General features: G+C 37.2%; 1 protein-coding gene across 8 annotated transcripts in view; it reads left to right on the forward strand.

The window, feature by feature from the left end:
- Positions 1-14,189, forward strand: part of LRP2 (LDL receptor related protein 2) — a 127,949-nt gene that overhangs the window by 28,305 nt on the left and 85,455 nt on the right. For all 8 annotated transcript variants that reach the window (XM_026852697.1, XM_026852700.1, XM_026852699.1 and 5 more), the window contains exons 5-11: positions 3,985-4,095; positions 4,277-4,390; positions 5,650-5,766; positions 6,563-6,706; positions 8,081-8,200; positions 10,548-10,676; positions 12,113-12,282. In XM_026852697.1, the coding sequence (XP_026708498.1) occupies positions 3,985-4,095; positions 4,277-4,390; positions 5,650-5,766; positions 6,563-6,706; positions 8,081-8,200; positions 10,548-10,676; positions 12,113-12,282 (905 nt within the window). The remainder of the gene's footprint in view (positions 1-3,984; positions 4,096-4,276; positions 4,391-5,649; positions 5,767-6,562; positions 6,707-8,080; positions 8,201-10,547; positions 10,677-12,112; positions 12,283-14,189) is intronic.

A 14,189-nucleotide genomic window follows, 5' to 3' on the forward strand; every position in this document is an offset into this window, starting at 1 on the left:
GGGAGACAGATTGTGGAGAAGTATTTTGGCTAAGAAAGAGATGCCTGAGAGGAGGCAGAGAGAAAGAAGAGCTCCCTTTCTTCCTGAGCACTGGAATGAATGTAGCTAGACTTCCCTCTGGTTTTCACAAAGCTTGTATTATCTTCTGAAAATTGTGATCACTAGGAAAAGATCTCTTCAGTTTTCTGTAATTAGCCAGAAGTTCTTGGGAGGAAAAGATAAAGGAAACAATGTTCATGTTGGAGGCTCTTCACAATTAAGAGCAAGGTGAAAGAAAGCAGTGTTTATATTCTTCTGTCCATTCACTCTTCTCTCTTAATCCCATGTTCAGTTTTATACTATCTTCTTTCACTCTCTTCTCTGTACAGCTGTATTTTCAGGCATCCTTAGATGCAAACTACCTACCTTGTTGTCCTTTAACTCAGAACTTTATCCTTCCTTTTTAGCTCTTTCTAATCCATCTGTCACTGATCTAGAAAAAAAACCCAACATGTCCATGTCCTGGGAAGAGAAACCTTCCTTTGGTTTTTATATAGCTACAGGTCACTCACAGAGGAATGACACTTTTTCCATGTGCCCCCTAGAATAGAGACAGTGTGATCAGCTGCTCTGATCAGTATCAGTTCTTGCATAGCTGTGGGTTTTTTAAAAATAACCAGATGTGTTGCTCTGGGATCAGGTGCATACAGAGAAATCTTTGTTTTAAAAAAAAAAAAAAGTCAAATAAAAGCTAGGAAGCATTTATTGTGCAAGCCCCAAATGCAGTGACTTATGTAAGACCTTCCCACTTAAATTCAAAATGTCATGATGCTCACTTTTCAGACTCTTTTTGCTGGAGAGCTTTTCATTAAGCTAGACCGTATAGGTCTTCATTCCTACCCTCCCCACTGTCAAGGTCCAGATTATTTTTTTTCTATCCATAACTTTCCATTTAGTGATAGGGAGTAGAACTCAGCTCACTCATTGCTAATGTTTCCTAAATTTTGGAGAGAGAGTTTAAAGTTCTGTTTTTTCACAACTGCAAGGACAGGCGCTCCTCCATTTTCAGATATCCTAGTATTGTTATGAAGTTCTGTTTTGGCTTCCTTCATTCCCTCAACATTGACAGTCCACCAGAAACACAATGCTATAGGTGCATCTTCTGTAAGATTTTCACAGGGGTCATAGCTAGAAGCTGCTGGAAAGTGTAGCTCAGTGGCTGGCCCTCAGAGAAGCCAGTATTTCTTTCTTGATTCTTGAATCTTTGCTATTTCTCCTCCCATGAAAGTGCAGATGGCTATCCCAGCTAGTATGCAACTGTCCTGATGGCACAGATGCTTCTGCACCCTGCAGTGTGTTGGCTACAGCCTTTGGTGTAACTCACAGCTTTGCCATTATTCATGAGGATTAGTTCTTAATGCCCCAATTAATTAAAACCATTTTATTAAAATAATATTCTGGAAGGTACAAAGAATACAATGTACAATGCACAATGCAATGAGAAATATCTTTCAGATCAGTTAGCTGTGATCAGAACTATAATTTACTAAATTTGGTCTTTAGACAGGAGTTTGGGAATGGGATTACCCGTAGAGAGTTTAAAAGTTACATTCATCTCCATTGGGCTTTTCAAATAATGTTCTTGCTTCTGCAACTACAATTAAAATAAAGAATCTGTATACCAAGCACATTTGAAAAGAAAATAAGGAAAAAGCAGCATTTGTTCACATTCAAGTAAGCCACCAATGTAGTCAGAATTGGTATTTTGAAGTGTCTTCAAAATATCTTTCCTTATTGCCTTGCTTGGTATTCTTGTAATGATTTGCATTTATACACTAAATTATATTAAAAAGATTTTTCCAGGCTGAGGACTTCTCCAGGTTTGCTACAGGAGATACAACTTTGACAAAGTGTCCTTTCGTCTAAGGGAGTTTAATATGAGTTTGAGAAAGTCTTTTTACTGACTAGCTCTTTAGTTTGCCTGGGCATTCTTGAAGAAACAGATAGGGCAAGGCAATGGGTTCAAACTTCCTATTTTGATATTCAGTCAATCAGAAACTGTTTGGAATATCACTGGAGGTATTTCTGTGGGCTATGAAGAAAGGTGAGGAAAATTACAAAACTGTCCATTATAAATCCTCTTAAAAGCTTTCCCCATTCAGTATAGTTACAAAACAAATACCTTTTATTGTTCTTTTCCTTATATGTGCTCCATAATACTTAAGTACTCTTGTACTGCCATAGATGCTTCCTGCTATACTGTAGAACTCCTGATTGCTCCTCCCCGTGATGGCTTCTCTGCTTCCAGTCAGGGAAGAAGCATTGATTCCACAGTGAGCATAAAATGTGGCCCCAGGTCAGGCCTGCCTTTCTGTAGGCAGAGTTAAGACTCCAGTATCCTCGTTTTTTCCAAAGCTTTGAGTTACTCATAAGCCTAACCCAAGCAAGTAATGGATGAGATGTCTGTGTTAGAAGGGAGTTTGTCTGATTGAGAAGTGGGGCTAAAGGATGCTAATCATGTTTAGGGCATGTGTTGGCATTGTCAGTACAGACTTGGAAGGGAAGGTCTGGGACTAGCACCAGAAGGCCACAGGTAGGAATGCTGTTGCTGCAACCCTGGTAATTTCAACTACTGTTACCTGATTAGGCACATACTGTTCCTACCTGCCAGTTGTGGACTTATATTAATTGCACTGAAAATGAAAGAAAAGTAAATGAATCAGTCAGGGAGATAGTCTGGCTAGACTTGTAGTGGACGTCAACACAGCTGATTATGCTCTCATATATGAACTTAACAGTTAAAATCATGTAAGCTTATTCCATAGGTGATTGAAGTTTAGTGGGAATGTGATAACATACAGAACAGCAGAAGCAAGCAAAGCAATTTGCCACTGCCTGGAAAAACTGCAGCTTTTCTGAGTTTTGCTTGAGTAATTTTATAATCCATGTTTTGAATTCCGAGAGTAAGAATAAAAATGGACTTAAGTGAGAGACACTTCATCTACTTTTTAAACTAGTATGGAAGTAAAATGGGATAAAAATTCAAACTGGAAGTCTAAAAGGTGTAAAATGAAATTTGGTTATTCTGTTTCATGAGTTCATTTATCTACCTATATTTCCATATAGAGGTAAAGGTTCAACAAATCTCACTTCTAAAAATAGCAACTATTTGCTTTCATTTGCCAGAAATAAGTAATTTTTGTCTACATGGCAATGAGCTAAACTAAGCTCATATTCTCCTACTCAACTCCAGCATGTGCACATGCTTAATTTGTTGGATTCTACTGAACTCACTGACTGTTTGTATGCATAAGTATTTTCAGAATTGGTTTTAGGTTGTTTGAAATAATCCCTTCTGTTGGTCTGTAGGTCATCTACATAAGTAGAACAGCCAGAAACTGAAAACCCATTCATTCTGCAGGATCTTTTTTGTTTTGAGAAGGGGAAAAAAGTATTAAAAACAGAGGTCCTAAAGTTGATCATGGACTTGGAAGTTTAACATATTTGACTTAATTAGAACAAAACCATAAAATCCTGAAGTCTTTGAGTCTGAGAACTCATGTCATTCTAAGACCTAGAAACTGCAAATTTCAGGAACTCCTTTTCTACTTAAGCACTTCTATTAAGATCAATAAAGGGTAAAACTGAGATACAAGTAAATAAAATAAATGTTCATTGCTTGCTCTCCTTTTGTGTTGCATTGTTTTCTATCAATTGTAAACTGTTTGGGTTGCAAAGCTTTTTTGGGCTGTGTGGGGGCATCTAATTTTCTCTTGTAACAAGGTTTTGTAGCATCTACCTAGAGGATATTCTTAAATATCTGTTGGAGGAGAGAGTATACTGGATAAATGGATTCTTTGTCAGTAGTAGTAGTAGTATGGGAAGTTTTGTATTCCTTTTCTGTTTTCCTGTAAATCAAAGTATTCTGTTGACACTGGATATATATGACTTGTTATACTCAATAGTCTAACATTCATGCTAATACTGAAGGATTTCTTATTGTAGACTACCCAAGATGTGAACAGTTATCATGTGCAAATGGGGCATGTTTTAATGCAAGCCAGCGATGTGATGGCAAAGTTGATTGCAGAGATTCTTCTGATGAAGCTAATTGTAGTAAGTACCATCTGCAGTGATCCCAAACAAATAGGCTTTATAAACCCTATTTTGCCAAGAAAGGTTGGACCAGATAATCCTTGAGGTCCCTTTCAAATTGGTATTCTATGATTCTGTGATTTTAAAGTTAAAGACTGTAGTTTTCTGACAGATTTTCTTTCTGTGCTATAATCTCTTTCAGCACATGGATGTACCAGTACGCAGTTTCAGTGTGCTAATGGAGAATGCATCCCACGAGCCTTTATCTGTGACCATGATGATGACTGTGGAGATAGGAGTGATGAAAACTCTTGCAGTATGATGTTTTTGGGTTTTTTTCCCCACTTTCTTTAACTGTTTTACTAAGAACTAGTTCAAGCAGATAGCAGGAAGTAGCTTGCTTGGCTATACAGCCATCAAAACCTAGCATCAAGGACTTTTTTGTATGGAAAGGTGAAAATTGCAGTGCTAATTTGATAGACTTTTTCCAGGTTGTCTTTGCTGCTAAGCACCTGTGTGTGTGGTTACTATGTGAATTTGCTGGATTCAGTGACAGTTTGCTTCTTAACACATATAGTTTTACTTCATGTTGTGGTAATTTTCTTCATTTCAGCATGATCCAAAGATAATTCCTTCACTCTAAAATCTCAGTTAGATACAGCATGCTGTGTTTTTGTCCATATTTGTTTGGCTCTTTGTCACATTTTTATTTTCCAATGGATGGAATGGATCTTCTAGAGTTATTCCCAGTGACTATAATGTACAACTTTCCAGACAAATAGCTGTATAGATAGTTGTCCTTTAGATGTTCATGTAAGGTTTTTAATTGACTGTTCCATTTTTGGAAATTTCTTGCTCATTCTTTTCTTGTGATCAGGGTATCCCAATGTACTGTATCTCCAGCCAGAATCATGGCTGTAGAATTATCACTTGTGTGAGCTATATATTTGAAAAGGTCTCCCACTGATTATAGGACCCAAGTTAGTTTTATATTCTGCATTGCAGGAAGGCCACACGTTACTACTAAGTTGCTCTATCCTATTAAGGACCTCACACCAGTATGATTCCATCGTCCCCCCTCCCCTTCTGAATATTTGCTTCTGTGTCTTTGGCAATGACTGTCCTTTGGAAAATCCACAAATGTTTTTGAACTCTTAGTGGGGAATGATTCTTTACTATGGAGGGCGTTCACATAAATGTTCATTGTTTGTTTTTTTCTCTGTTTCTCTGAGTACAAGGCATACAAATATTTTACCTCCCAATGTCTTGAGTGTAATCTCCTTGTCATGTGCACCTTCAGGAACCTTGTTAATAAGGTACTCTGCATCTAGTTGCACAATTAATTGAGACATATAGCCTTCCCTTTAATTTCTTTAAAGAATCAGAGTATTCTAAAATAAAGGTCATATCTAAAGCCAGAGCAAACCACCAGTGTTTACAATTTATACAAGATATGTAACTGGCTCAGTTTTTCAGGAGAGGTTATGAATCACTATTCATCTATGAGACAATATTACTATTTCTAAGCTTTTAGTCACTTAGAGTAGTTTGATTTTCTCATGTTTCTTTCCTTAGCTTATGCTACTTGCAGAGGCAACTTCTTCACTTGTCCAAGTGGCCGTTGCATTCATCAGAGCTGGATATGTGATGGAGATGATGATTGTGAAGATAATGAAGATGAAAGAGGATGTGGTATATACTAATGATGACATTTTCAGAGGAAGACCTCACTAAGCTACTTCTATGAAATTTTGACCAATCGAGATGTCTGAATCCATTATAATTCTGTGAAAACCTTAGAATTCCATCTTCACCTGTTTATTTTTTTTTAACTTATGCAATGTTTGTTATTGGTGTGTGTTTGAGAGTTACTGCTGCGATACTGAGTATGATGCAAACTAAGTTTGACATATAGCATCTTTTTTTCTTTTACATCTTCTCTTTACATGTTTCGGGTTTTTTTTCTATGGAGTTTTTTCAGGTCATCTCTTAAGAGACATGAGATTCCTAAAAACCTAAATGAATTCATTTAAAATTAAAGTAATTCAGTTCCTGACAAGATTTTTCATGTGAGAAACAGAAATTTTAATGAATGAAAGTGTGGGCTTTTTTCTGTTTCATTGGCCTTTTCTATGATGAGTGTTATTCTCTTGGTCCAGACAGCATGTTTGGAAACCACAAAACTGTAGCTCTACTTCTGGTGCACCAGATAGCCTAAAGCTAAATGGTTTTACTGTTTCTAAAAACACAGAAAACTAAAAGGATTCATGTGTCTGCACAAGTATTGTTTGCATTGTACTTTGAAGGTAAAAGAAAACATGGCAGAGAAGTACAGATGATATTTCTTTTATAGTCTCTCCCAGCTGTGTGCAAGAACCAGAAACTGAATAATGAAGGATAGAGATGCTTTGGGAAAACTGTTAGAGAAGAAGTTCTAAGTATTATTTGAAACATACTCCTCAATTATTCTTGTTTTTCTATTTTATAGAAAGTGGTCGCCATGAATGCTACCCGGGAGAGTGGGCCTGCCCTGGGTCAGGGCATTGCATTCCAATTGGGAAAGTGTGTGATGGGGCTGCAGACTGCCCTGCAGGAGAAGATGAAACTAATATCACTGCGGGCAGACATTGCAGTATGTATTAGAATCGAAAGCATACATGAAATAGCAGAAAGATCAGCACTGATATCCTTTTGCATTCACCTTTTATCTCCTAAACAATGCTGGAATTTTGGAAGCTCACTATTTTTGTTGGCACTGTTTTGACCGGATGTTTTGAAAGAGGCATATATGCTGTGAACAGACCATTCCTTTTGTAAATCTGTACTTGAGGTTTCACAAATAAGAAATTTCATTCACTGTCCATATTCTAAAATGTCTTCAAAAAGACAGGGAAAGGTGTGCTATATAACTTTTTTGTTTAAATACCTGTGTGTTTCCCTTTTTATAAGTAAGAGAATGTTGTTTACTGATTGGAACAGGGCTGAATCAGGGTATCCTGAGCCTTGGCTAAGTCACTTAGATTATAGTTTTCCAAAATACCTCTTCACCTGGGATGTCTGGTTCTCCAGTTAGTAGTATACTGGGTTTTCTCCATTGGAGGCAATTGGCACACGTGTAGTTCCTGTTAATTTCATTCTTATGAACACTGATTCTCTCTGAGAATCAGGACCAGGGTATTTTACATTTTTAATTTCTAGGAAGAGGAAAATTCATATTAATAATATAATGCCTTTTGGAATAGGAGGGCAGAAATAGGAAATTCAACCTTATTGTAAAAAAGCATCTTTTGCTTTGCTGAGTAGTTTAGTAGTAACATCAGAGGTGAGCTGCAAAGCAGGAACTGAGGAAAAAGAAAATGAAAAGGAAAGAGGTGGAATTCAGCAAGTGCTTTACAATCACAATTTGATCACCTATCACTGAATTATTAGGTAGTGGTACAAGGAAAAGGAGAAGTGGTGAAGAAAGAGGGAAGAAAAGGATAAAGAAGAGTTTTTCCATGGTCAGAATCCAACCAATATATTCAGATATATTGGAGCAATATACATATTCTTATTAATATAATGTAGTAGGGGTTTTTCTGCATAAAAGAGTAAATGTTGAGGTTACATACCAATAGATGGAGCTCAAGGATGTATTGTTCACAAATAGGTCTTGTGGAACCAGAGAAACTTATGGTGCATTGCAGATGTCTTCTGATGTGCAGCTTTTTATGTGACACTTACCGGTGATGGTTCATACAAGACTGATGCTTATCTTTTAACTCCCTTCTGAAAAGCTATTATAAACAGTACCTTGTCTTCTGTCTTCCATTTATGTATGTAAGCATATGTGATTTTGTGGAACTTTAGACATAATTTATTGTGCGTATTTGTTGTAAGAAGCTGTTCCTGAAATTGTAGACTCATCATAGAAAAGACTGTAGCTTTGTAACTGCTTTAAGGCAAAAAGCTGTTATACTGGTAATATGTGTAACTGTATTTCTGAACTATTTTATTTCCTTTTTAGACATATCACACTGTGCTGCTCTGAGTTGCCAGTATCGCTGTCATTCTTCTCCATCAGGAGGGATGTGTTATTGCCCTGCAGGATATACAATAAGTAGCAATGACAGTCGTACTTGTATTGGTAAGTGAAGTACAGTGTCTGCAGATATCTAGTACCTTCTCACAGCTCATTGGGAAAGTTTGGATTCCAGGAATGTAAGTTCCAAATGGATGGATGTACTAACAAAATAGAAAATCTCCAGAGTCAGCAAAAGGATGACAATCTTAAGTAGTACAATGGCAACGTGGTGACACAAAAGAAACCCCAAGAGATATCATAAAGATCTCTTTCAATAAGACTGTTAAAGACATAATGAGAGCATGATTATAAGATTTACTTTTGGATGGCTGTTTTATAATCAGATTTTTTATACAGGTCTTTTAGTAGTTAGATAGAAATAGTTTGTTTCTGCTCCAGGGATTTGTGGAGTTGTATGACTGGAAAACCAGTTAATGATATTGAAGTGTTTGGTACTTTTTGAAAGTGGCTTTATATGAAGATAGTGGAGCACTGTACTTTAAAATGAGAAGGGTATTTGTGCTATGGAATGGCTGTATCTCCTATGACAATTCAGTAAATACATTATTTACATGAAAATGGAGAATATTTGCAAGAATATAAAGATAAATGAGGTATTCTGGTGTGGCATTCTATTCTGTAGCAGCTGTAACTTGGTAGTACAAATTATTTATCTTTGTAGCTGGAAACAGAGTAACCTCAAAATCAAGAAGTTTAGCGCTGCCTGATAAAAGAAACTGGGTAAATATCTGTTATGGGTTTTCAACCCAAGTTATAGTGTTTGTGCTATTAAAAGTATTCCAGGTGCTCAGTCTCTAATGAGATTTCTGTATTTTTGAGAACACTGGGTGGCCTAGGGCTGTACGAGCTGCAGTGACAGCATGGTTGCTCTTGATAGGAAGAATCAATGCACTGGTTGCTCTTCATAGAGAGGAGGAATCGATTCACTGGCTCCAGGCACAAAATTCACTCCTGTGTGGGAAATATATTGAGGATATATTCATAAACCTGGTGCAGTCTCAGTGAGTCTTCTGTTGTTCTTTATCTACCCTGTAAACCTAGCTATCTGATTCTCACTTGTAAATCTGAGTCTGTGTATTTTGGTTTGCTGAGATCTAGGTGTGTATTTGTAGTGGGAGCAAGACTTGTCATGGGGGAATGGCTCACAGTCAATAGTGTATAATTCCAGATCTAGTTTAAATCAATGTTGTTTGTTTAAGGCCAGAAGAATGAAACTATAGTGTTAGCGAAGTGTATTACTTTTTGAAACAATAATCTTTTCATTTTGTCTGTGTTTCTGGCTCATTATATACTGAAGGCTTTTAACACATATGGAAGCTGAAAAGCTCGGTCTTTCAGTACCAAAATGTACTATCTAGGGAATATTTCATTTTCCTTTATGTGTTAATAAATGCTTTAAACCAGAAATTCCAGTTGGAAGAATATTTGAGATCTCATTTTCTCCTTTTCTGTCTTACCAGTAGAACTATGAGTTTCCAACAGTGTAATGTACTGATTCTTCTCATGTTTTCAGGTGAAGGAGGTCAGACTTTTAATGTCAAAATCATGTGTTAAGTAGTGTCAGAAATCTCCTGGGCTTTAAATAACTACAGATAGGATGAAACACCAGACAGTGTTCAGATCTGATTTTTTAATTTTTTTTTTTATTTATTTATTTTTTGTTTTTTTTTAGAAAATCAGAATTTTAAAAAATCCTTGTTTTTAAAGGATATGTCACATTTTTAGAAGTAAAAGATTCTGCAGCAACCCTGGAAACTGCTTGTAGAGTACATCTGTGAGAACTTGCTGGGTCACCCTAGCTGCAGACTCTATGGTGTTTTGCATACCAAAGTGAACTTCTTTGTACTTTTTACTGGCTGGTTCTGGTGCACAGCCAGCTTTTAATTGGAAATCAGACACCTGTTAGCACGGTACCAAGTCTGAGCTTATAAACCCTGCCCTTTAACAGGACCTATTAGCTTCAGCACTGCACTAACATAAAGGTAGGGCTCTTCAGAGTAGGTTAAATCCAGCTGAGCATGTGTGTGCAAAGTGTATGGATCTTTTACAGGAAGAATGCTGCATAGATGTATTCTGTATTGTAGAAAGTAGGCAATGACATCCCTTCCAATGATGTTTCCTCTTCTGACAGGTGTGGGGTTTCTTGAGGGGGCAGGGGGCAGAGGTGGGAGTGGGTACGTCCCTAGGCAGCAAAAATCAGTTGTTTTGTTATTCAGAAATAGAAGATGGAAACATTTGTGGAAAGCGAGAGAAAACCTCTTTTTCCCATGCCACAGTTCTGCAAACAGATATAAAGCAAGCAGAGAGGACAAACTTGTAGCTTCCCAAATGTAATTACATCCTTTTTATACAAAGCATTGTTGATAAATATGTCTTATTTACTTGACAGATTTTGATGACTGCAAAATGTGGGGTGTCTGTGACCAGCTGTGTGAAGATCGTGTGGGACATCACCAGTGCCACTGTGTGGAAGGTTATTTTCTAGAGCATCATCGGCATTGTCGGGCCAACACTTCAGGTTAGTGTGCAGCAGTGCAAGTGTCTTGCTGTTGTTGGATTAACAGATAGAGCTAGGTAAAACGAAGCAGTTTGCATGGCTGTGCCATACAACTGTGTTTGATTTTACCTTTGACCTTAAGGACTTAAGGTCAGGACAGCATTTAGAACAAATATCAAGCAAATATCAAGAGACACTGCATCTGCTGGCACCTGTAGGCTGGTGGAGCTGACTGCCTCATGAGGGCTGCTCCTCCTCGAAACAGTGTCTTCTGGACTGCAGTGCTTTCTCAGCGTTCCAGACTTCCACAGAGTGTGGTTCCCCATCAACAGTAGGCAGCTGCTCCTGGTTGTTCACCTCTCACTCTGTTCTGAAAGGAGGCCCTGGGAAGCCCTTCTCTGTGGAGATGTAATAGCCTAACAGGCTTTTGTGTGAGGCAGGTGTTCCTGCCTGCAGGAACTCAGTGGGAAAGGGAGTCCCTGCTTCGCATAGCTGATTAGCAGTCTTGCTTCTTAGAAAAGCATGAACTTCCCCAGTTACCTCCCCCTTCCTTCTTTCTTCAGCCACATCTGCAGAGCAGTCATCATCTTGCAGTTTTCTAAGTATGTCCTCAATAAATATGGAATTTTTTAGATGACGAATTATGCTTGACTGTATTAAGACATGCATATCCCAGCACTAGGAAAAAACCTGTTCTGTTTCCAGAAAAAATCTGTGTCTTTCACAATACGCTTTCTATTGAAATTAGTGTGACTTTTGGGCTAGTGCATTGTTTGTAAAGTGCTGATTTTCTGTCTTATTAATGGGGGAATTTCATACCTGCTCTAAGTCAGTTTATCTGGATTAATTTTGGCTTTAATTGGGGAGGGTTTTATGTGTATGCTGAATAGGATTTGGACTGAAATATATTCTGTCAGACTTACATCAAGCTTTTCAACAGGTATCTACTTTGAAAGAGAGCTTTCCTTCAAAAACTTGCTGGAATCTCTTTTCTATTGTATGATGCAGCAAAGATTTTCTAATGAGACGAGAGAATGAAGAAGGTGGATAGGATAGGGCAGTACATAAAAATATAAGAAATATGGCCTACCTGCTAGAATCAAGGAATATCTGAGTATCATGGGGTAGAGAAATCTTAAGAAAATTTGTACTTTGATTAAGAGAGCTAAAGCAAGGAAATAGAAGAGTCGAACTAGTCTTTTGGAGTTTAGATGCACAGGGGTTTGGTAGACATTTTACCTGGTAGGGCTTTAAATGCATATTCCTGCCTGTCTTGTTCCAAGTCTAGAAACCAAAGGCAAATCAAAGCATGTTAGTACACATGTAGAAACATTTATACAGATTGTAGTCTCAGAAGCTATTTAGATCTCTGTGAAGCAGGATGTATATATTTCAATGCCCCTTTGCAAAGTAGCTTTTCTGCAGAGTAGTCATGTATTTGTCACCCCTTCTTTCAGCTGGTGTTGCATCGATTATTTTTTCCAATGGCCGTGATTTACTGATTGGAGACCTTCATGGAAGAAGTTTTCGTACTTTGGTGCAGTCACAGAATCGCGGGGTTGCAGTTGGAGTGGACTTTCACTTTTACCTGCACAGAATCTTTTGGACTGATACCGTGCAAGATAAGGTGGGTAGAAATTTCAAGAAGAATATATTTTTGTGTATGTGGAAGTAGAGAACTGCAAGAGGCAGAATGTGTTGATAGGCCTTCATTTTTGAGAGCAGAAGCTGGCTGTATTTTTGTTTTCTAACAGAAAAGCTCCTTGAAATGTTTTATGTTAATGACTGCATTTTTCAAGCTATACTATTACATGTGACATATTAAACAAAGAATCCTATTATATGGGAATGTCTTGAGCAACTTTTAATTTTAGTTGAGACGGAGTCCAAAAAACTAATTAAGAGAAATAGTAGACATTCTTTCAAAACGGAACAAATTTTTCTTGGCAATTTTTTGAAACATGATCATTTAAAATGTAAAAGCTGTGTGCCTTCCAAGATGATAAAAATCAGATTTCTTCATATACTTCAAATGGCACTGTAATTGAGCTTGGATAACAAATATTGACAGTATTTTGTGTAATGAGCCAATATTTTGTTACTTTTTTTTTCTGAAGAGGAAATATTTTAACTTCAAGATACAGTAAAACAGAGTAATTTAAAAAAAACCTCTGGAGACCCTTGTGAAAACTGGACTTCGCCCTCATTCTTTTTCTCTGCAAATAATTTACTGAAACAAAAAAATTTCTAGGTCAAATGTTAAAACTCCACAATCTTCATCCCCATGTTGGTTGTTATGCAGAGTGAAGGAGTAAAGTTCTGCTGACACCACATTGGATACATTTGATGTCACTGTCTTTATTCTGAACCTACGCATAAGCTCTAAACTATAATTTCTACTACAGTGCCATGTTGGTTCTGTGAGAAAGCACACTACATGGCGGTCAAGTAGGGCAGGATTTGTATGCGCGATTTTTGACTTGTTTTCATTTCTGGTATTTTAATTTTCACTGCAGTGGGTTGCCATTGCTACAGCTGCATTGACAATGGCTGAATTAAGTCAGGGTCACATCTGAACTTTCATGAGACAGGAGATTTATGCTATCTCTGTCAAAGATATAAACAAAAGACAATATGTTTTTTTTCACTGCATACTCCAGATGGCCAGCATTGCCTTTTATCTGCCCCAATATAGTTAAATCCTAATTAATTAATTAGGGTTAATTAATCTAATTAAGTCCTAGCTGGAATACCCAGGTGAAGATGATGACATTAAGAATTTTCTTATATGATGCATGATCACCTGATGTCTTAAAAGTAGTATTTGGCGCTTTGTTTTAGTTGTTTTTTGTTTTTGTTTTTTTTAAGATTAAGTTGTAAACTAAACCAGAAAATTGTGGGTTGTATCCTGTGTCATCTTTATCTCCTTTAGTGTACTGCCTAATAACCTAATGCTTATAAGCTCTTCCGTCTACAAGGTTTCCAAAGAGCAGAACAGACAGTTAAATGGTTTGCTTAATTATTGTTACCTGGACCTGAATAATATTTTAAATGATGCAACTATTTCAGCTTTTATTTTTCTTGCATATATTTATTGTGGCAATCTGTATTTTCATTTAAAAACATTCCAAACCTCATGCTGTTGTTCCAAAAAGGGAATAATGATTCCTAGCTCTTCATATTACCCAGTGTTATAATCACATGATTACTGTATATTAAAAATTACTGTGTTTATATTGTTTGCTTCATGTAGCTCTGAGCTTGCTTGTAAGGTGATAACGCTATTTCTTATTGAGCATGATGCTGTTAAAATTAGCCTTAAATAAAGGAGACCAGAAGCAATGCTGAGCCTTCTCCTTCCTGTCAGGGCTGAGAGCTTTCCCTTTCTTTCATCACTTCGCAATTTCCCCTTAGTGGTTGACACAGCAAGAGCTCCCCCTGTTGTTCTGGTTACTGATGAGAGCTTTGCTAAAGCATGTTCATTTATTTTCAATTAATGAAAATACTGGGGTTTGCTACATTCCAGGAAAGCTG

The sequence above is a fragment of the Athene cunicularia genome, assembly GCF_003259725.1.
Source record: "Athene cunicularia isolate RWA chromosome 7 unlocalized genomic scaffold, athCun1 chr7_part1, whole genome shotgun sequence".
NCBI classification, from domain to species: Eukaryota; Metazoa; Chordata; class Aves; order Strigiformes; family Strigidae; genus Athene; species Athene cunicularia.